The sequence below is a fragment of the Augochlora pura genome, chromosome 3, assembly GCF_028453695.1.
Source record: "Augochlora pura isolate Apur16 chromosome 3, APUR_v2.2.1, whole genome shotgun sequence".
NCBI lineage: Eukaryota > Metazoa > Arthropoda > Insecta > Hymenoptera > Halictidae > Augochlora > Augochlora pura.
In genome coordinates, this window is record NC_135774.1 from 12,073,190 (window position 1) to 12,097,257 (window position 24,068).

The window sequence follows — 24,068 nt, forward strand, 5'->3', positions numbered from 1 at the left end:
GCAGCAGCATTACTGTCTATTAACACGTGAATTCATTGCTAAGATAATTAGAGTTAGATTATAGATTAAATTAGATTCAATTAATATTAGATTTAAAGATTATAGAACTAAGTTAATATATAATAACTTTATAATTTATTTCATTTATCTTTTCAACACTTTGGCTGTTTAAAATTATATATCAAAATATATTCAACATTTTCGAGAATGTCAATTGCAATATCTTTAGTTCTCTGCATTTTTGGTATTAAACAATAAAAATTCATAGTTACGATTTAATGCATCCTTCAGAATATGAATACTAAACGTACCAAGGAATAAAATTGTTCTTATTGACTAATAAAATTGTCGTTATACAATTTATTTACACCCATACAGTTTTTAGTATAATAGTTTCTCCAATCACGCAATTGATTCGATTACTTCTAATAAAAGCATTCCACAATTTTTATAATTATTGTTCAATACTATCGTTGCGGTGCACCTTTCACGAGGCACTTGGCTTCGACATTTCCTGCCCGGAGTTTCCCGTAGGAGAATCGAGGAAAGGATGAAAATGCAAGATAAAAATACATTGTCGCCTGTTTACGTTCCAATTGATAAAATACGCGCACTCCACCTGTAGCTGGAGCGGCCCAAACAACCAATTAAACTGTGCGAGAACGGAAAAAAGTTTCTCGCGGATTTAGTTCATCGGAAGCGGCTCGCGAATCCCAATTAAGAGTGATTTTATTGAAGCGTCTTTCGGGATCGGCGCAGAGAGAGAGAGAGAGAGAGGAGGGAGAGGGGGAGGGAGAGAGAGAAAGAGAGAGAGAGCACGAGCCGCGCCGGGTACGATCGGAGAAAAGCAATTAAAGAGTAAGCACATCCGAGGATCCCGAGGACGGCGTCTTCCTAATTAAAGGATTTCGAATTAAAACATCTCCAGCGATCCGTGTGTCCTGCTATTTCCACGTTGCAGACCAAAAACAATAGGCAAGAAAGGACCTAGCAAAAGCACTCCGTGGGAATTAAACTGTTCTTGTAAAACCGTCTTATAGGCAACGTTACATCGCCATGCTGTCTTGTACTTTTGACTCTGTATTTATCATTTCATTGCCATAGCATTCTATTTTACATTTCTTATTTAATATTTTTGATCCTATATTTTTTATTTTATTTTCTTGATTCTATATTTCTAATTATATATTTTTTATTGGATTTTTTTTATTCAATATTTCTAATTATATATTTTTTATTTTATATTTCTGATTCTATATTTCTAATTCTACGTTTCTAATTATATATTTTTAGTTCCATATAATTGTTTCTACATTTTTAATTCTATATTTTGGATTTTATATTTTTTGGTTCTATATTATTAGCTTTATATTTTGAATTCTATAATTCTGATTCTATATTATTAATTCCATATTATTGTCTCTATATTTTTTATTTTACACTTTTTCAAATTTATACTATTAATTCTACATTTTTAATTCTGTACTTTTAATTCTACATTTTGGCTTCTATACTTCTAAATCGATATTTTCGATTCATATTTGACTCTATATTTTCGATTCTATATTTTCAGCACAATAGAACCAGTAACAAAGCGCGCAAGATAATCGACACCCACAGAATATTATAAGGCGTCCAGGGGATCCTGAGGAATCTGCCAGGACCCTCCGCATCTTTCAGTGTCGCCTAATGTCCTTCTGATCCCGTGTCTTCCCAAAGAGGTCTCACGTAGAAAACTTTCGCAGAAAGTTTGCGCAAATGTCTTTTATATCCCTCGCCGCGGTAATTAAGATCGATGATGCTTTAACACGTTACCGTCCACGCAAATTGTGCCTAACTGTATACGCTGCTTACCCACATCTCCGTATTGTGACCCTATTTTATTCCCTAACTCAAAACTAGATTTCATTAAGATATATCTAGAAAAGTAAATCCGGTTAAAATTATTCTAATCTATTTAATGTTTCTAATATTAATAATAAGCGCTCGAAGCTATTCTAACTCGCTGATCGAGATATTGCTTCCACAAACTATATTATTTTATTTTATGTACTATAATTATTTTCATATAACGTTTATGAAATTAATTTATTAAAAATCGATGTAACTAATGCAGGAATTGATTTTAAAAATAATATGGCAACTATAGAGGCAACTATGGTAACTATAAAACAGCTGCTTTATTCCAATATAAACATTTATTCTAATTTTATTCTAATAAAATATTTATCCTAATTTTGAACAAGCGTTATTCTAATATTTACCAAAAGTATCTCATATATTAAATAATAAACAAATATATAATTAAATTCAACACGTATTCTAGTATAATAATAAGCAATAATTATAAGTATCCTCAATCTATACCTATCGATCTTTAAAACACCAATATAGAAGCATTTCTAAGAGCAGCTTGATAAAAGCTCCGCCGAAATAAAGAATTCATGAATCACGATAAAATCAGGCGTTTCGAGCGTAACAACGTACTACAAACCATCGTGAAACCACCGGGATGGTTGGCGCGACCACCGTTGGTGCGGGCTCTCCTTGAAAACCGGGCCATAAGAAATGCCTCTTACCGGGAGCATTGCGGCAAATCGAATTCGAAATTTCCTCTCGCGCCACAAAACCGAGATCGCGGGAGGCGGCCACCGCGAACGGAAGTATCTCATCGGCGGAACGATCGGTCGCGACTGATCTCGGTTAGAAGACTGTGCGCCGGGGAGGGGGTCGCGGTGGCGGTTCACGGTCCGAAGTGCAAGCCCGCACACGGCTTGCACCATAGGAGAGACATTACCCGGGCATTGTTTGCCATTCCCGATATTTCATTCGGGGATGGTTCGCTCAGCCTTGGTGTGGCTGTATCGCGCGCGCGCCCCCCCCCCTCCCCTACGCGCGCGGGAACCGCGGGGGATGAAATGATACGTAAAATGGCGCTTACTCAGGCTGAATCCGGAATCCTTCACGTGGATGACCACCATCGGCATCAGTACCATCACGATGAGGTTTACGACGTGGAACACCATTCCTGGCCCGTGAGCTATGATATCCTGCGGGCACAAAATAGAGAGGTACAAGTTACGAGCGGAAGTTGCTTGCCGAGAGACCGGCGGCTTGGGAACGCGGAACGGGGCAGAGAAAGAGAGGGGAAAGAGAGGGGGAAGAGAGCGGAACGCTCCGCGCTTTTCAACCCCCCCCCTTTCCCGCGACGCGCCACCACCCCTCTCCCCCGTTTCCTCGCCGCGATTCGAATGCGAGAAGGGAGGCGGGGGCGGGGTGGAGGGTGAGAGAGAGGGGGCGACCGGAGAACCCGGAGAGCTTCTCAAAACACGAAGGCTGAAATCCAGCCGGTGGAACTACCGAAACTCGTTTATTATCCATGCGAAGGCCCCGTGTATCCGGCTTGCGTCTGTTGCGAAATTCAATACAAAACGGAGCGTTCTTGTTGCCGCGGTTCGTTATTTAAATATCGCGGAGCGCCCGCCCGGCTAGGGCCACGGACGAATTAACAGATGATTTATCTAGCACCACGCTTAACAGCGCCGACGATCGGCTTTTGCTTCGGTTATAGTTAGCTTCGCGGGGGAGGTAGGGGGCAGGCAATAGGGAAGCTGGTATTCGTGCGAAGCGACTAATTGTTCGCAATTTTGCAGGCGTTGTATTAATTACCAGCGGTCGTTCAAACTACTTCAAACATCGTTAAACGGCTGCGGATTAAACAGAGCGTCGTGGAACTGGTAGCTGATACTTTACGGTCAATTAGAGTCAATTGAAAGTGACAGCAACATTGTATTAGTTAACGAGGTTTGGAACCTACGACTGCTTAAATAATAATTGCAAACATGAAATTGAAATAAAACAATAGGAATATTAAATACAGTCTGATTGGTTTCTGATATTTTCTTCTGAAATTTTCGATATTAGAAATATCTCTCTTTGGGACATTGTTAGATTTTCCATACTCAAGCATATATAATATTATAATATAAATCGTGGGAAGCTGAAATAAATTACATTTTGTCATCATTATAAAACAATATACTTAGCACTCGAAGCCACTTTAATTGCAAATGCAGAAATAATTTTTCTGGCTTTTAGTATTTCCATTTTATATAACAAAATTCATTTTATGCATATGAAATTGAGTCCTGTGATTCATATAACAGTTACACTTTTGACCATTTTTTAATCTAAGCTCTAACGATATCGACGAAAATTATTTTGGAACATGTTACAATAACTTTAACGGCGCCGCAGAGTCGCCAGTCGAGTGCAAAGGGTTAATTTTAAAATCTTTAGAATATTTGCTAACACTGATATTTTACACAATTTACCGATGAATTCCTAAAGAAAAACGCGACCGAATGTAATCCTTCACCCGCAGAGTTTAACAAACATTCTCCAGGTAAAGAAAAGGGTTGCAGGAAAGAAACGCCAGTCCGAGCTTAGAACATTATTCGACCCCGTATTCGCACGGGCAACGCAACAGCGGCAAGACGCGTCGCGTATTCTTCAACGTCTCGCATAAACAGATTTCATTTCCGACCTATTTCGCCACCCCGCGCGCATAAACGCCGTCCGCCGCCGATGGTATCGTTCCGGGGGACGCTACGAACAGACCGCGTGTGCATTATTTTATCATTATGAATCACAGCCGGCCGCGGGGATAAAAACGGACGACGCGGCGCGATACCGGCGTGTCCGGCGCGAAATTCGATAAAAAAATATAATACGCGAGGGCGCGACGTTAATTATTTAAACGCGGCGTTCAGCGGGTTCGGTTAAAGCGTCGCGTGTCCCGCCGCGATCCGCAGCGATGGTAACACGCGATACGACGAGGAAACAAACCCGTAGAAACATTTTCATTTGATATAAAATATGCCGCGGCACGGACCGCGGCGGCCGCCGCGTTATATTTTCCGGCGAGGAGCGGCCGCGCGCTCTAAGCGCTTGCTTTGTTTAACGTTTGTCCGCGGTCGGAATGTTGAACAGTGGAAAGAACGGCGGGGGTAAGGGTGCGGGCGAGACGGAGAGGGGCCAGCTGTTCATTACACATTCAGTATTTACGCGGCCACGAAATTCTCAAAGCGGACGAGGAAGCTGGGAAATTGCGCGTCGAGGATCGAGCAAAGGGTTGCGACGCCCGGTCGCATCTGTGTCAACCGCCGACGAACTTGGCTTTCGATGGACGCGGTCTCGCCGGCGTTGTCCTCGCGCCGTCCCGCCGACGAAATCTGGATCGCGAGGACGCTTTTATGTTTCCATGGTGTTCGTTTCATTACGCGGAGAGCAGCGGCCGGAATTGATGCGCGAAGTACGGAAAGAAGCGAGGCAGTTTATCGGTTAATGCGGCGCCGGTTGCTACACCGTCGCCGCGAGAACCGCCCTCCCGCACTTGAGAGATTTCGAGACAAGTTTACTAAACGTCAATATTATCGCTCCACGTACCGTCAGGTATAATATTGTTTCGTTAATATCAATATTTACTCTTCATAATACACGGAGATCCGCAAGACGCAGGCCGCGTTATTGTTCTTTCGGGAAATTAGGATGGTATCGCGAACGTGCGGTACCTGGCCCATTCATATGGAACAGTGGAATTCCATGAAAGGTGTTCAAAATGACTTCTTTAATATTTCTTGTAATCATTACCAATTTTTAATCCATTTTGTTACTTAGAATTCTGTATAACTTCTTCTAAAATATTTTTTAAATAATTATATAAAACAGTCGGCTTTTTCCCAATATTGACAGTCGTATAAAAAAGAGTATAATAATCACAGCTCTCTAATTAATATTATAATTATCAGTTTGTAATAAATTCTCGCTGATAAAATTGGAAAACGTATAAAAATACAGGTGCCCGTTAATTTAAAACCGCTGGTTCCGACATTAAAAATAACATTAAAACTGGCAGAATTCTTCTCGGAACAACAAATAAATGTTCAACAAATCGATTAACAAAATATTGCGCGATCCGGAACGCGAATGTGTTTGATGATTAATTAATGAAGTATACCGGTGAAAATTCTGGCGCGTCGCATAATATTATCGCAGCCTATTTTCATGTAAAGCAGGGCACGGAAATTTATGCATTTTATCTAGTTAAAGTAGCACTCGGTATCTAATTCAAAATCCATGTACACATGTCTGGCCAGTGCTCACGGTAGATCATGCGATGGGCATGTAAACACGTCCATAGCTAATATACGGCCCATAGTTAAAGTGCACTCTCTGCGACTGAATTCATATTGGCCCATAAGCTGCAACAACGTTCCGTGGAACTACGGTGTGTGTCCATTGTACCGTATAGAGCTCGTTACTGACGTATAACGTCGTACAATTCGACAGACGCCGCGCCCGTGTGACCGGTTGCATTAATCCCAAAGTTACGTTGCAACGAACGTGCACTCGCTTCATTTGAACGTTCCCATTTGCGCGAGCCTGTGACCCGCAATTTCTATATAAGGGGACCCTGGGCTGCAATGTAATTGCCAATCAATTCAATATTAATGCAAACCGACACCCAGTTTACTTAACGATACAGGGCGCACACGTCTGTCTGTAATATCGAAACGGTTCCCGTTTTAATTATGCGGACTACAACTATTTAACAGTTTATTAAAATGATTGATCTTCCAATTAGCCGAGGCTTTAATTTATTATATATTAATTTATATTGATTATAACATTGTGATATTATTGTATATTAATTTATTGTGATTTTTATATTATAATATCGTTATATAATAAATCATAATGATTCTAATATTATAATATTATAATATATATTAATTCATAGCTATTCTAATATTCTCATATTATTATATATTAATTCATAACGGTTCTAATATTATAATATTATTATATATTAATACATAATGATAATAATATTATAATTATGATATTTTTTGATACAGCCTAATCACGCAAGATACTGTTTTGTTCTTATCGATTTAAAAACCTTAGCAGCGATTCTAAACTAAAATAACCAACACGTGTACAAATTAGAGACTTCATCATATGAAACAAGCCCAAAATCATTGCGATACAATAATTTGCAACAATGTTCCAGCCCGCTGAAATTCGTCAGAGTTCGGTTAATTTTTACCTCGATTTTCCATTCCCAGAAGTTTTAAATTAAACTGCCGCGGCACAGAGGTTCACAAAATGACACCAAAAAATCGCAGAGTGATGCGTTTGGGCTCGTTAGAAAGGGGAAACTTCACGCTACAAAGTCGACATGGTTTCGTTGTTTAAAAGAATTCTCTGTGCAATTCAGAGATCTTCGTAGTTGGATTTTTGGTGGAAATCGAATGTCGTTATAAAATACATTACTGTTATCGGTAATGTTATAGTAAATTAGAATGCCTATAATATTCTTAAAGCGCATATTTCGCTCTTTAAAATGAGTGCATAAAAAAATGTGAAATGTGCATTTTCAACAAAGTTGCAGCCGCTTAAAGATCGTCCAATGCCGTTCCTTTTCTTTTCAATTTTCGAGCCTCCGGGGAATTGAAATGGTACCGCTGCGGCGCGCTCTTGGCACAAAGAATCGTAAAACGGTACTAAAAAATCGTAGAACGATGTTTCTTAGCTTATTGAAAAGAGAAAACCTTTTTCTAACAAACTGTAGAAGTTTCATTTCCGAAAAAAATTTATTGCACTTCCCAGAGATCAACAAAGTTGCACTTCGCTGGTTTGAACACTCAACCAGACATTGTCAGACGAAATTCGATTATTAACTACTGGGTAATGCTGAATCTAAATAAAGCTAACGTATTGAAAATGTAAGCTTTCCCGATTAAAATGAGACCAGGAGCATCACCCTGCGATTTTTTCCACCCAAATGGCAGCTCTTCGAATTCCAAAAAAAAATTGTCCGCCGAGGCGATCCGAAAATTCAGACATTCGTTACGAACCTTTCGTACAAAGGGCCATGGGAACAGCGACGAGACGTCATCGACCATACGCGAAAACCGAAACTCTCCCGTGTCCAGTCTGCCGACCGCGTGGACGGAAAATCACCGACTGTCTGGACGCGGCAGCGCGGCCGCGATCCTCTGGTGAACAGCAAGTGGAACCGAAACGATACCGAATGCACGGGGGCCATTCATTTTACGCCGGTGTTTCGATCTCGTTATACACGTTTCATTAAGCTGTAATCGACGTCACATGGAGAGCTCGCCTGATCGCAACCCCTTGGATTGTGGATCTTTCGAATTCCACGGGGCGAACGGCCGATCGACCAGCCGACCCCGGCGTGACGGGGGATGAAAGGACGTTCGTCCAGTCCGCAACTAAACCGACGTCGGCCGGGTACACCGGAGCAAATATTTACGAAGCGCTTGACCCAATTACGGGGGGACAAAAGAATACCATGAATTTCAAGCGTGGTCCAGCAAATTGCACAACTGAAACATTCAGGCGAGAGCCGACCGGCTCACCTGCCCGGGCACGTAACGCCGTAGCCAAGACCGCATCATTATGTCCGTAGGCCCTAGCAAAATTGATCACTGACCCACCACCACCGCCCTATATACCCTAATCTTGTCTTCAGCTTCCTGGATCCTCGTCTCTTCCCAAGCCACGTTTCATGCCCGCCCTGCGACGTCCCCGTGGCTTCTAAACAGCTGCTAACACGTTCCGCTCCGCTGATCATCAATTATGCCGCTGCTAAACTGCCCTTCCCAATTTACCGGAGCTTACAAGGAACACTAGGTAAATGTTCCCTCACGACTTTTTTCGTTCTTTCTTATGGTGTTCACTGTGTTGTGGTGGTACAATTCTTGTTAGTCAATTTCTGGCAATATTCTCCTGTTACTTCTGTCGACTCTGGAGATTTATAAGTCAATTATTAAAATTAAATTCCAACTATCAAAATCTATGGAAATTAAAGTATTTGTGCTAATAGCATTTGTCTTCTTACGTTAGTCTCAATAAATACGAACAAGTGAATAAAAATGTTTCAATCATCGTAAAAAGTATTAATTCTTTGTACTCGAATGGGGACTCTGAGACAGCAATAAAATTTATCGTACTTTAGTTTCAAACAATTTTTACGTGACTGAATACGTTTTTATTTAATAAATTGCTAACAGTTCAAGTGTGGCACTAGTATGTGTTTAATTCTGTATATAAAAGCGTAAAAAAATCGAGAAAGAAACGAAATCTAGATTGGAAGAGCAAAGGGTTAATATATATAGAAACGATGTAGAATACTATAAACACTGTAAAATATTTCAAAATGGCCCTCTTCTAATAAAATAAAATAAAAACTCTAGAGCTCGACAAGTTCTATTTAATTAAACATGAATGACCAAGTCAAATATCTCCAATTCGCAGACAAATTAAAATTGATCACAATTTCGAATGTAAAATAGATTCTACGGTTTAAAAACTATGGCTACGCGAAAGCTACATACGCGACCCTGAACGTGTCCAAGATTCACGCACTTTCGTCGTTCATTAGCTGTCAGCAATCCAAGCTGCTTCTGTCCACGAATCAAGACGGATCCGTCGAAGCGGTCGCAGAGAGTGAATCCCGGGGCCCCGAGTCGATCATCCCCCGAGCGTCGAAGGGATCGCCGGAACGAGGAAAGCATAATAACTCCGTCCCGAGGCGCTTTGATCGGCGAGGAGGGGGGGGGCGCGGCGGCGCAGGACGGAAAGGTATCGAGAGGAAATGGAATTCCGACTGATCGAATTAACAGGACACGTTAATCGAGACAAATGGATCTATCGGGGTAATCAGGGAAGGGTAAAAGCCGTGCTAACACTCGACCGTAAAACCGTGACATTACTTAGGACGCGTCCGCCGCCACTCTCGACGTTAATAAAATGCGGCCATTTGCATTTTAATTAATAGGACGCTTCAATCTCTTTTCGTTTACGGCTTTTTTCCGGCCCTCGTCCATTTTCTTCTCCCCCTCCCCCCCGGTACGGTTCGCGCGGCGGCGGTACCCTATCCGTCCGACCTATGAACGCGGCGCTCGCTATACCCCCGCGATCTCATATTTCATAGTGATACGGTCGCGTTATAGGCGATCCCTGGAAATTGATACGAGATGTACGGCGACCAGCGTGAATCTCACTCGTGTTAGTTTTCAGGATTAATTTACGATGTATTATTCATACACCGATGATTATTCCTGTCCCCGGGATTATTCATAGAACGTTGTTATTATGCGATCGTGATTAGCCGAATTATTACACGATTAGGGGTGGCGCGCGCGGGGAGGGATTCCCGCGCGCGACGATTAATCAGGCTATGGTAATTATCAAGTTCACCAGGCCGCGGTCTGGCCTGTTTGCAGCCAGGGCCAGGCAAATTGGCTGCCAGAAGAATGTAATTTCGACCGCTGACTCTGCAACGACATACTAATTACACGTTAAAATATATCGCGGGGACGAGCAGAGGACCCGGCTCTCCCCCTCCCCCGGCCCTACCCCCCCCCCCCCCCCCCGCCGTCGATTTTATACGGGGAAATTTAATTAAACCGCCGCCCTCGTGTAAAACACAAATTCGACGGCATCCGGAGACTTTTAACGTGGCGTTATTTACTGGATCGGGCGCTTGTCAACCCGCGAAACAATTCCCGCTTGTAGACACGGGGTCGACAATCCTCGAATAACTCGCGATTTTTCTTATTTAAGGATCGTGTAATTCTCTCGTTGACGATTCATTACCGAAATGTTTGATCTGTAATTTGTTGAATTATTGAAGAGGCAGGTTAAAGTTATCTTATTTCTTTTTATAACGAATCCTTAAATCGTAGTAGTCATTAATAGCGATATGCAGCGAGTGAAAATTATGCCATTTATTTTAGATTATGGTAGAGCTTGATTACAAAATTTCTAAACAGTCGAGCTATGGAAATGTAATCTTTCTTTATTTTCTAAATTATTCAATGCGCTGCAATATTTAAATAGCAAATGGCAACATTCTTTTAATATATTCGTGTTAAGGAAAGAAAATTCTCGTTTTTAGCCTAACCTAAAATAAGAATAATCCGACGGAAATGTATTACAGTACAGGAAATACAACATAATAACTTTATAAACGTTATTACCGAGCAAACTATTAATCTTTAACTAATACAATAATCTCCACAAAAATAATTAATATACTATCATAACGATTACTCCCGCCCAAATAGCGCAATTATATATATTAATTTAAGTATAAATAAATGAGCCATTGAACTTCATTCCCAGCTAGTGAATAAAACACCAAAAATATGGAAAATTAAACTGCTGTTATCGTGTAAAATATTTCTAGCCAGCCATGTCAAGCGTTTCGTACCAGTTAAGGGTTGAATCTCCGTCAATAAACGTCACAGCTATTGAACACCGAATTCAATGGTCACCAAATTGTGTGGCACGGAGCAACTACAGCTTCTGCAAGTACTGGATCAATAACCCGAGTTAACAAACAGGGGAAAAGGTGGGTAGGTCAGTGTGCCACAGAATCATGACCACAAAATTGCAAAGAGAAATCGTAGATAGGGCATTGATCGACGTATAAAGTAGAGGTGCCGATTACTGTGCCATGTTACCAGGAGTTTTTGCTATGAAACGCAATTTTTAAATATTTATAGTATAAATATATTTAAAGTTTTATTTAATTAATAATTCTATTTAAAGTTTCTTTTGCCGATATAAATTATTCAACAACGAAGCATTTTTTAATATTAGGAGGAAGAAGAAAAAAGTTCTAGAGCCAGTCACCATGAGTAGATAATTTACAAAAAAAAATTTACTGTATAACAGTTACTATATTTCTACCCTAAATTCTGAGCCTCAATGTCTGTGCACAATAAAAATTGGATATTCGACATAATTTGATAAATCTTATTTTCCACAATAAAAAGTGTAATATAAAAACAAATAGTAATTTAAAAGTTCATATTAAAGGTGAAAAGTTTAATAGAGTTTTATATTTACATTGTTTGTCTTTAAAAATAAAATAGAGATCATTTGAGATTACGTATGCACCACAGTAATCAACGCATCCACTGAAAAATAGGTCCAGCTACTCTGCACAGTAGTATCAATATAAGTACAATAGATGGTCTTATAAAAACAATTAACATTATCTTCTCAAGCTTTAAATAAAAATATTTAATTCATTTCATGGCATAAATACAAAGTTAATTATGCTTGAAAATAAACAAAAGACACAGTAACTGGCTACCTCATATCAACCGATCTCACTACCCTAAATACAAACGCGGGGATATAATCAGAAATTGCTATGATTTTTCCAGAATCTCGATTCGTACAGTTGCCAGTTCGACTGCGAGTACAATCGCGGGTAAAAGGTGGCTCCCGGTCTATTTTCCATAGAATCGGGAACGCAAAGTCACAGAGAGATCGTTGCGGTGCTGATCGATGCGCGCCGGCGGGTCCCCGCGGTACGGAGTCAGCGCGGGCAATGTTTACGCTGACACGATACCGCACGGCAGACGTGTATTTGCGTCGCTGCCGGGGGGGATAGACGATATAACATATATAGACGTTAGCCAGAGCGTCGCTAATTCGCGTCGACGTAGAAACGAGCCGGGGCTTTGCGACGCGATCGTCACGCTACGTCGATCATCAAACCCTGCCGCGCGCGCGTTTCATCGGGCCGGCTAGACCATCTTTATGGCGTCGCGATAAGCGAAGAACGCTAGATTCGACGTTAAACCCATCATTATCGGGTCAGATAATGTCCGTGGCCGATATGGCCGGCGTTGTCGCCGCGTTGAAATACACCGACGGTCTTCCCGCAGCTACCTACCTATCTCTACGTGACCCGAATTGACTAATTACCCCGGCTTTGTAAACCTCGCACGTTCCTGTAAATTGATATTTTTATACGCTGCAGGCGCTAAGGTGTGGTCTGCAAAATTTCATTCCTTCTGCTCGGCCCCGACGACTAACGATTCACCCGTCGGTTCTCCCGCGGACGCTACCGTTATTTCAACCTTTTAGCCGTGCGCGCCAATTTTTAACAGCATACCTGGTATTAACACGCCCGTGAATCTCTCGTCTCGAATTAGTCGGAAACGCGTGACAAAGACTACGGTTCCAGACTAAAATTGAAACCGCGGGAGAGCACACGTTCGTCAGGAAACACGTAGAATTACCACTTCGTGTCGCATATTCGTTCACAGTTAAGAGGTTAATATCGGTGACAGAGTGTTATTTGATTTCGCTGTACCGTTCGATTTTCCGTTCGATAATCCGCAATCCACCGGGTATTGGCAATCTCAAATTAAAACAAGAATCCGCACGCGCGCGCGGCATCTACAAATGGGGAACATTAACGCTTTCACGTGGGCAAACGGGCGAACTCGTTTTTCGTAAACGCGCCGTTTCCGTATTTATTCTGCAAATGGAATGAAACCGTTTCGCGATTCGTCTACACCGAAATCGGCAACGCCAATTGCCGATACCGGCGGATTAATATCATTAGCAAATTTATTCGCGGTGCTTGTATAATTGTTGTAATCATTATAATTGACTTTATTAATTATACGCGTCGCTCTTCCTCCCGGGGGCCAACCGGAAGCCATTTCGGTTTACAATGCACGGTTAACGAGAAAATGGTGGAACACGGCTGTTGACGCGCGACCCGTTCAGAAACATCGTTCGAGTTTTCGTCTCCCGTAACGAGCCCGTCTCCGGTTCGGAATTCAAACGCGCCGCGCGACGAGAGACGACGACGACGACTACTAGCTATTACATTAGGAATGTAACGACGGTTAATACGCTGAAAGAGACTTCAGAAACCAGTATTTCCTGCCGGGAAGTGCAATAATGCGCCACGGCAACACAGCACGGAAAATCTAATCCTGGGAGAACGTGACAGGGCACGCGTGCTGATTCTGCTTGCCGGTTCATTTTCACGGTGTTACGGTTCGAGGGAACGCTCCGCGGCAGCCGGAACCGACGGGGAAGTCTGATATTGAATTTCTGCCGCGGTGGAATTCCATCGCGACAATTATCGCTCGTCTGGTTCCATCGGAACCGTTCGAGCAACCCGCGATTGTTTTTTCCATGGCGGTCGAAATAAAGAAGAACCGACGCGTGAACGTTTCTCGTTAGGGATCGAAACACGCTGGCCCCGCCGTAACCGGACCGGTAGGATCCTATCGGGTTCGCGTTGCCGTGCCGCGTCGCTTTTGGTCTGATCAAACGTAATACAGGGTGTCCAGAAAGCTTTGGATCAATGTTATTTGTAAAATTATGGAATAAAGTACAATGATACTTTTTCATGAATTTATTCTTAGTAACACATAGCAATAATTGTACAAACTGTACCCATCTTTATCTATGTATGAGATCTCTGCATGTCGTTCATTTATTTATTTAAAACAATGTATATTTATATTTTTGTTCATGTGCTTTCAATTGCTAAGGCATTACACGATATTTAACTGGCTATTTTAGATATATTTCTATCTGGTTGTTTCCTTTATATTGCCTTATTTATCATTGCATCTAGTCAGTTCTGTATTTTAATTATAAGCCGGCAGATGTTATAATTTAATTCTATTTGTAATACTTCACTGTTCATATATTTATATATATTTATTTTAGCGTGCGTATTACTGTCACATTGTTTTAAATATCCGCGCAGACCATATGTGAGTCCGAAGGAACATTATTTGAAGTAAACGAATTCTTATATATTTTCATATTTAGTCAAAATAATTTCGCAATAATAATTAGATATCTAATGTAAAGTAATAGACGATATTATACAATTTTATATTGCATAGGCTTTCTTTAAATTGCTGACGTTAAAACGTCAATCTTTATGCACTGTTCAAGTCGTATAAGTTCCGTCTCGCTTTGGTAAAATGACCGTGACCGTACCGTGACTGGAACAGGAACGACGCGAGCACTGTGCACACCGTAATACAGATCAACGAAAGTATATTCGGGGAGGACCAGACCGGACCGGAAACGGCGCGATAGCGTGTTTCGTTCCTAGATCGGTTCGAGTGGTGACGTATAATCGACAGCTGAGCGATACACGATGTAAAAGTTGCATCCGTTTCGGTGGAAAAAGCTCGCAGCTTGTCGCACTCGGAAAATCCAACGGGGCGCTTTCCCTTCCGCCGGTTTTCGCAGCCCCGTTGCCCATCCCTCGTTTACCATTTTTGCCCGTGGTCGTGTAAAGTTTCCGCCAGCACCGCCGCCATATGCTCCGGATATTATTATTAGTTTAGTTTACGCAGCGGTGTTCTTGCAAGGAACAACGGTGTGGGGGCGAACAACAACAACAACGGCAAACAAACAACAGCAACAAAATCGTCGGCCACGGAAGAGAGTGAAAAATATTTTTCCAACTTCCCTCCGGTTTCCCTTAACACTTCCAACGGGACGCAGAGAACGGGGTGCCTTTTTGCGCGCCGGCTCTGCTTTGGTTGATTTACTTTTTGCGCGTCCCTGTGTCACGCGCCGTCCGACCAGCACGAATAAAAAATGTATACACATCCAAACATAACGACCGTGACGCAAGGAAGTTTTTTAATATCCGTCGTCGACGACGAGCCGAGCCCGAGCCGCACCGAGGCCGAGGCCGAAGCCGAAGCCGAGCCGCGTCGAGGCGAGCAACGCTCAGCCGCGCTGTCACCTTCGCTAATAACGTTCCGTTTGAACGTGATATCGGAGCGCGAGAGCCGTTATTGAAAGGATTACTCACCACCGACAGCCCTTTTTCGATCAGCAGACAAAGGCCCACCGGCACCGTGGAATCTGGAACAGAGAAAACCCGAAACAAGTAATTCACTGATATTCTGCCGTGCGGCGGGTTTGAATTTTCCACGGAGCGTTGTACCTATTGTGCCTTGCACGCGGCTTGTGCCCTCGATTTTTTGAAATCAGAAGGTTTCAAAGGGCCTGTCACCTTGGTGGTGTAACGTCTCCGAGGTGACATACATTGACATACATTTTGGTCGATGGAATGAAACGGAACGCAAGCTGGATTTAATTCGAATCTGGATTCAACTTGAACTTGACTGAACTTGACTGCACTTGACTGAACTTGACCTAAATCTAGCCTGAACTTAGTTAAACTTAATTTAAATCTAACTTGGATTTTTCCTAAATCTAGTTTATATTTCCTTAGACTTCATTTAAATATAGTTTGTGCTTGACTTAAACTTCACTTGGTATTCACTTCACTATAACTTGATCTTAGATATATACTTGACTCAAATCTAACTTGAACTTGATTTAAATTTAACTTGGACTTTCTTTACACCTAATTCATATTTCATTTATTCTTTTGACTTAAACTTGGTCTTCATTTAAACATAACTTGATTTTAGACCCTCTTCTCTTAATTTCAGCTGGGACTCAATCAGGACTTCTTTAGCCACTCAGCTAGGATCATTGTACAGCGGAACAGGGTTCGACTTACAAGATTTCCATGCTATTGACCCTTCTTTCAAAGGGAAGATGACGAGCATAGTGAAGGTTCGTAATTGACTAGCAATTAGCTCGACGGAGCCGAGGCCCCGAGCTCCCGAGTTCTTTGTGGCCGTCATCTTAACCTGGACCCGACTTGGATCTAACTTGAACCCTGTCTCACGGTGCTCCTGGCTGGGTAGGAAGTGACGAGGGTCTGTCACGCGTCGTCATGTTCCCGGGGCAAATCGAAAGAGAAGGGAAAGGGGTTGGGGCACGGCGAGAGAGCCGCCCGCCACCAAGGCTGCCCGCTGAGGATAAACGCTGGCCGGTGATCGAGGGCCTTCGCCCCGAATGGTCGAGAGGGATAACGGGGAGGAAAAAAGGGGGGAAGAGGGACGAGGGAAAAACCGATATCGTGGTACCGGCGACGAAAGCAACTCGCCGATAAATCAGCCAAAATAGCGCTCGCTACAAAACGGAAGTTCGATTGGACCTCGTGTACCTGCAGAGTTAACGCGCGGGGAAACCGGTTTCGAGGAAGCGATAACGGGCTCCCTGCCTCGTCTTCGGCGATCTACGGGAAAAAATAAAACGATCGATCTCGCACGCGCGTATCCTACCTCGAGTTTTATGATTTCCGCGGTTTTATGCGGTGTCGCCATGAAATAGTTTCACATAAATACCTGGGTCTGCTAATAGAAATCTGAACGCAGTAATCAAGCACTAAAGCTAAATTGTAGCAAATTAATTACGAAGCTAAATTATTTCTTAACTTTTCTTTCATCCATATAAACACCAAGTCTGAAAAATGTCACGACAAGAATTTACAATCAAGAAAAAGAGAAGACCTATTGTATCTTAAAGTATTCGAAGATAAATTAATTATTTGATCATCGTGCTTCTCGATTTCTGATGAACTCGCAAGAAAAATATGTAACCAATGATGCCGTAGTATCAGAATTGAATAAAAAGAACGCAGCCCATTTTTTATTTTCTAACTAAAGTTTCCATTTTTAATCGCTTTGCTGTGAAAACAGTGGCTATTGGAAAAATAATCTGAGCATTAAGGATAACCAGAATAATTGTTGTTAAACGAATTTTAATAGTGTACTCGCTCCTGTTTCCAAAATTTATTACGCATCCACGGCGCCAGGCAACTGAAATTAATTTATTGCAGACTCTATAACGTTATTACATTCCGCGGAACTGATTAATAGCTACTTTAATATGCCGCGATATTTACGGTGCTATTGTAACACAGCTCCGCGCTCTAGCGGAGAGCGTATTAGATGGCTCGCGCAGGATGCGCGAGAGATACTCGTGGGAACTTTCAGAGCTTAACGGTGAATCGTTAAAACAGAGGTGTCAAAGATTCCTGAGGAATTCTGCAAGGATACACTCGGCGTCGGGACTGTCTGGTTAGGGACGACGAGCTGGGAGTACTGATGTAGAGCGCGCCGGATATCATGCCAGTAGATATAGATCGCGTATGGTCAGACAGACGCGACTCCGGAATATTAACTAGACGGCGCTAATACGTGTGAACGCCCCGCGGCCTGAACAGGATTTCATTTATATTTCTGTCTTTCGGTAGGCGGCGAATTCAAACTACTCTTTTGTCAATTACAAATACGCAGACTCTCGTTACCAGGTGCATGTCCACCGCAATTAAACTTTTATAAAAATGTTCCTCACGGTGCCTTCCCTGTCCGCAGTTACACGGCACATTTTATATCCACTAAAATGCACCGTGCTTCGTTAGCCGACATTGTAATTAACACTTTTACGAAAGTTTACGCGTGACATTCTGGAACGATGATATATCAGTTGCAAATTGAAGTCAAGATTCGGTGCAAAATTCTACCGGTAAAAGAATTCGAACGGTAGAAAGCATCGTCTGATTGGAAATCGAAGATCGAGGGTCACGTTATCGATTTTTCTAAACGAGAATTTGCCGAGAACACGAAGGACGTTGAATTCGGTTCGAAAGTCGCGCGGATGCGAATCCGAATCGGAACATCTATAAATAAGAATTTTATTCGTCGCTCGTTCCTTTGTCGTTCTTTAAACAGTTCCGCGGGATCGACGGAGCCAGGACACTTCGGCAGATTACGCGGGACCCGACGGTGAACGACCGGCAGCCGGCATGATAGCGGCCAGGTATAGAGACGTACGATTTCATTTCAAGCGGTTCGTCTCCCCGTATTCTCCGAAGTATCGTTCGTCCGCCCCCCAGATAAAATATGGCGAAACTTAAATAAGTTTAAGAGATGCAACCGCGCGATAGGCAAACTCGCGAAATTGGGCGCCGCGGAATCTTCGTGGAAACGGGTGGCCAGAAGAACTGGGGAGATCCGGCAAAGTTCAAAAATAAAACCTGCTCGTTACGCTGGCGGTATAAACGCGATCGCTTAGAATGCAACATTTTTCGAACATCGATCCGTGTCCACGGACTATTAAAAGTGCCGTTCGTTTTTTCGGCAACGTAAATGTCGAACTTCGACCTGCCGTAAAAATAACTTCGTCTTGCAGAGCTGAATGGATTTTATTACTTTTAATTTAGTTGGCAAGACTTAGGGACGACGCGCCATTATGGTGGTTTTTCGTGGATGTTTCGTGCTTTAATCAACTGTATTATTAGTCATGGTTTCAGTTAAGGGGTTAATATTCGGAGCAGCTCAATTATACCATAAATGCAAGAAATCAATCTGCTATTACATCTCTAAATATTAAATAACAATGACTACTATGCGCACCGGTTATATTTCCCACATCGATGTATAAATATTCATGCAATTATATACAAATGAATGTGAATAATGCATTATTAATTACAGTGGATTTTCATGTATATATCTAAAGTATAATATATTCAATATAAGCGTAAATTCTAGAAAATTGTTAATAGCACTTTAAATTGCGATAGATTTTTAATGGGGTATAAATTACAATAAATTTTTAAAAGGAATTTAAATTGTAATAAATCTTGAAATTAGGAATACAATTGTATGTTAATATAAAATTTAATTATGATTGCATTTAAATGAAGCTAAATTGGAATAGATTTTTAATAAGAATTACAGTAGATTTATAACAGGAATTAGAGTAGATCTGTAATAGAAATTTCACTTATAAAAGACAGAGATAATTTCTTATAAGAACGGAATACCAATATATAAAGAGAAAGAAACGAGGACGGAATCTTTTAGGAAACGTTCCCCCCGAGGGACGCATTGAAATAGAGCGCAACGATTTTTCGCGTCCCTGAAACCGAGCAGATATATTAAACGCAATTAGACTTTCCCGGTGGCGCCTGTACATCGGAGATTGATCACCAACACACAGGGAGCCGGAGCCGGCCATTGAACAAGAAAGTTACCAAAAAAAAAGGGGGGGAGGCAGCCGCGACGCTCCCGCGCCTCGAATTAACTTTAGCCAATCTTCGCAGCGGAAGCATTCTTCGCCGTGTAATTCTCCGCGTCGCCAGAAAATGTAAAGTAGGCAATTAAGAAGAAATTAGCAACAATTAGAAGCTTTTCAGTGGGAAACGGCGAATACCCCGGCAGCACGGGGAAACTTTCTGCCGTTTTATGCGCGGGCCGACGTCAGCGTAATATCATCCGCGATCGAATTCACGCTAGAACTAGCAGGAAACGTCAAAGAAGTGACGTTTGAAAATTGAAAGAGCATATAACCGGCGGGGCTCGCGGAGGGTGGGAGAAGGGGGGAGGGAAGTGAGAACGAGAGAGAAAGACAGAGAGAGAGAGAGAGAGAGAGAGAGAGAGAAAGAGAGTAGGAGAAGAGGGGAAGTAAAGAGAACTAGAGAGAGGGAGAGAGAGAGAGACGAGTAATATTCCGGTTAAACTTCCGTCAACTTCCGATTAGTCATCTGCATAGTGATCGAAATAGTTCTCCGCCAATAAACTTATTCGTTTTATTTCGCTGGGACGAGCTGAACGGAACGGGCGCTCCATATTATCTGCAAAATATTCGATGCCGGCCGAAGACTCCATTTTTCTCGAATTTTACGGCGCGCGACAGAAATGTATAATTCAACGGGGAAGCCCCCGTTACTTAGAACACGATATTGGTGTGCCCGCCGCTTTGCTAGATCAATAATAAATTAATGCGCGATCCCGGGGAAATTAACGCTCGGCTCGCTGGATTATGGAAATTCAATCGAAAATTGCATGTAAAATATAATTCGCTCGATATTCGGTAAGAAAATGGGTATTACTATATTTCCAACTTTCGGAACGGTGTTACGTTTGCCCCCGGACCAACAATATTTTAATGGCATGATTGCAGTACAGAATCGGACATTGCGAGCCACTGTGTAATTTTCGAATTTCGAATTCAACTGCGTTAGCATGTTTGAGAGATCAGTGCAGTAAATGAGATGTAAGGTGGTTGACAGGCAATCTTTGTCCTATTATTTTATTCTATTATTATAAAATACGAGGTATTTCCTTCTATTATTTTTATCATTATTATATTATTATTACTACAATTATATTTTTCCCTTTATTACTACGTAATTTATATTCCCTTTTTGATTGCTTCCTAGTGCTTCTAAATCATTTTAAACATTTCGTAACAAAGGGTTCGTCTTAGCTTACATATATTAATAAATATCATTATACTAAAATTATTCCTTCGCTTAATAAAACCTCGCATAATGCTGCGAAATCGAAATACCCCGTTCATGAATTCGTAAAGCAACAGTTGCAGGCTAAACGATTCGAAAACGTGGGGAGAATTTTTATTTCCATTTCCCGCATTCGTCAGGGAGCCGGGGGCCGCGTCGGGCGTTACACCGGCCGCGCAGCTATATTTATTATAGCTACGATTACATTGACTCCCAAATCCCCGATGGCCGCGAAAACAAAGTTCGTGAACGGCGAGCGCTAAAAAATGGCCGCGCCGAGAGAGAGAGAGAGAGAGAGCCGAGCGCCCCGTGAACGAGGAATAGATTCGGCGATCGAATGGCGCCACAATGCGTATTCTTTCGTTGTCGGGCACGCTGTTCCCGCGCAATGTGATTTCGACGTCACCCGGCGTACCAAGGCACCATCATCGGACCCGGCCACAGGCGAATTTTTTCGGCAGCGGCCCGCGTAACCAGACGGTTCAAGTAAAAAAAAGAAATTCGAGAGCGCGGTTCATTCAACGATCAGGGAACGCGGAGCGACGGGGAGACGGCCGCCCGCGATTGTTTCATCATGGGGCCACGCGTGTTCACGTCGACTAATTACCGAGCCCTTTGAATCCCGTACGCGTTTCACCGGGGCCCACGCTTTTTTGCCAGCGTTTTCCCAGGCACACCGCGCGTCGAGCACGATTCGGTACGGCCGCGCTTTCATCGCGCTGAATTACACGCACGTACGCCGCCCTCCTCTCGCTCCGCGCACGACGAAAGACAAATAGAACTTGATCGACGAAGCAAACGCGTCGCGATTAACGGAGACCGGCCGGCAAAAAATCCGACCATTACTCTGTCATCGATTCACGCGATAAATAACTCCGCGTCGCGTCGTCCCGGCCGGCCGGCCTTTCTCCCTAAATAATCCCGGCAGAGTTACAGTGTTCTCTAGAGCCGGGGCTGCTGTGTTCTCTAGAGCCGCGCTTCCGCCGAATGCCCGGCCGTGCTTCCATTAGATGCTTCCGGTACATGTCAGGTGCCGCTGGAAAAAAAGACCGGGCTTTTCTGCTTCCTCTTGTTCACGAAAACGGCTACGGAAATGCCGATCCTTCTTTTTTCGACAATGTTGGTTATCGAGTCAACGGCGCTTTACAAATGATCGTCGTATATTATCATGGAAGAATGAGAAGAATTCCGCCATCTTTTACCCTTTGGAATCGGAGCCATTTTCAGGGTAAAAGTAAAATAATTTTCGTCTTATAGCATTTACATTTTATATGACTAAGTGCATTTTATGCAATCGAGTCTTTGACAAAAGTTACATTTTTAACAATTTTTTAAATATAAACTTTGATAATTTAAAAATGATCCTAGAACGTGGTATGATAATTTTGTTGATACTGCTACAGTCATCTATGTACTCTGAATAAAGTATATTTTATTCTATTTGATCTGACCATAAAGTATTCTATTCTATTTGACAATCGGGTGGGTCACATGTGACCTATGCTAAATTAGAGTATCTCAGACATTATTAAAAAAAGATTGTTGTCATGTTGTCAAAAATAACGTGATAGCACTGGCGATCTGTTAATATGATAAAATACTGCTATTCTGATTCATAAAACATAGAATCTTCAAATTCACCACTTGGTCTGACCGTACACAGTCTCGTTCTACTTGATTTAGTCCAAAATCCAGTATTCCATCTGAGCTAACCAAATAGTCAAGCTGTCGCGTCTACCTCAATACCGACCTATTTCACTTCCCCAGTCAACAACTGTATCACTACGCGTCTGAGCATATATCGTTCCGTTCTACTTCGACCACCAAAAATAAAAGAAATACACGTTTCGATCCTCAGATCAACGCAACTGGTACCACGAAAGCCTATTCAGAGACACCATAAAATCCTTCCCGCCATAAACAACAATCCATTACACGGTCGATTGTAATCCATTCGCAGTAAACAATCGATCAGTCGTTTCCTTTCGGGTTAAACGTCGGATCTTCGGCGGGGATCTCGCAGGCCCCCGGGATGTATCGATAACTCAGTTAAACGTATCGGCCTGGGCCGGATGGCATTGACGCATCGCTATTTCAATCCCTGCGGCTTAATGAAAACGAATGATTGCTCATAATTCAGCGTGCGTCTCCTAATCCCGGCGCGTTCCACGAGGGGGAACGGAGTCGGTTTCCGCGTAACGCGACCCCCCGTCCGCGATCTTCGAAGCGACGTCTGGCGCGCTTTGAACGGCAAAGAAAGAGGAAAGAATAAAAATCCGTCTGACGCCTAGCACTAATAGATATTAATGGGACCCCTTTCGCCGTGGAAATACGAGCGTTTTTTCACGCGAACGAAGTGCCGTCTTCGTCGCGGGATTGAATAAAAGGCGGGAGCGGACGACGAGGCGGAAAGAGGGTCGACGGTGGCAAAGGGGGGCGGCGGCACGGTGGACGGGCGAACGTGTTATCGAGGCTCGCTCCGGTAAATGAATTAAATGTAGAAAATATCCTTTGACGGCCGGCGCCATAGATAAAAAGGAATGGCAAGAGTAGAGCGCCTATAGAAGATCGACCAGCCCCGGTCCTCGAATATTTGCGTAACGCTCCGCGCGTTCCCGTTCCACGCCATCAGACCCGAGCACGGTTTTTCTTTGATCGTTCGCTGCCTCGTTTAAACTGCGCTTTTCCTTAAGCTAAAATTTGCTTAGACCGTCGCGCGCGTCCTGGCGCGTCCTGGCGCGTCCCGTCCCACGCCGTGCGCGCTCGTTTTTCCGGACTGGTTTATTCGCACAGTCGTACGTTGTAATGCAAGACGGGGCACAGCTGAGCCCACTTAAGGCTGCTGCACAGGCTCATTCTTGCAAGGCTGCTTTGCTTGCGCAGTCGCCAGTTGTAATGCAACACGCAACATAGTTGAGCCCACTTACGCTACGTGTTCGCGTACGTTTTCCAGTCAGCTTTAGATAGGAATATGTCCACAGAAAAGGATGAAGCCCCTTTCCGGCGACGG

The 24,068-nt window shown here is 42.8% G+C and overlaps 1 protein-coding gene across 1 annotated transcript in view; it reads right to left on the reverse strand.

Moving 5' to 3' along the window:
- Mdy (diacylglycerol O-acyltransferase) overlaps positions 1-24,068 on the reverse strand; it is a 194,816-nt gene that overhangs the window by 112,478 nt on the left and 58,270 nt on the right. Inside the window, exons 4-5 of the mRNA XM_078197577.1 lie at positions 15,701-15,753; positions 2,942-3,050 (exon numbers count right to left, since the gene is read on the reverse strand). Coding sequence (XP_078053703.1) covers positions 2,942-3,050; positions 15,701-15,753 — 162 coding nt within the window. The remainder of the gene's footprint in view (positions 1-2,941; positions 3,051-15,700; positions 15,754-24,068) is intronic.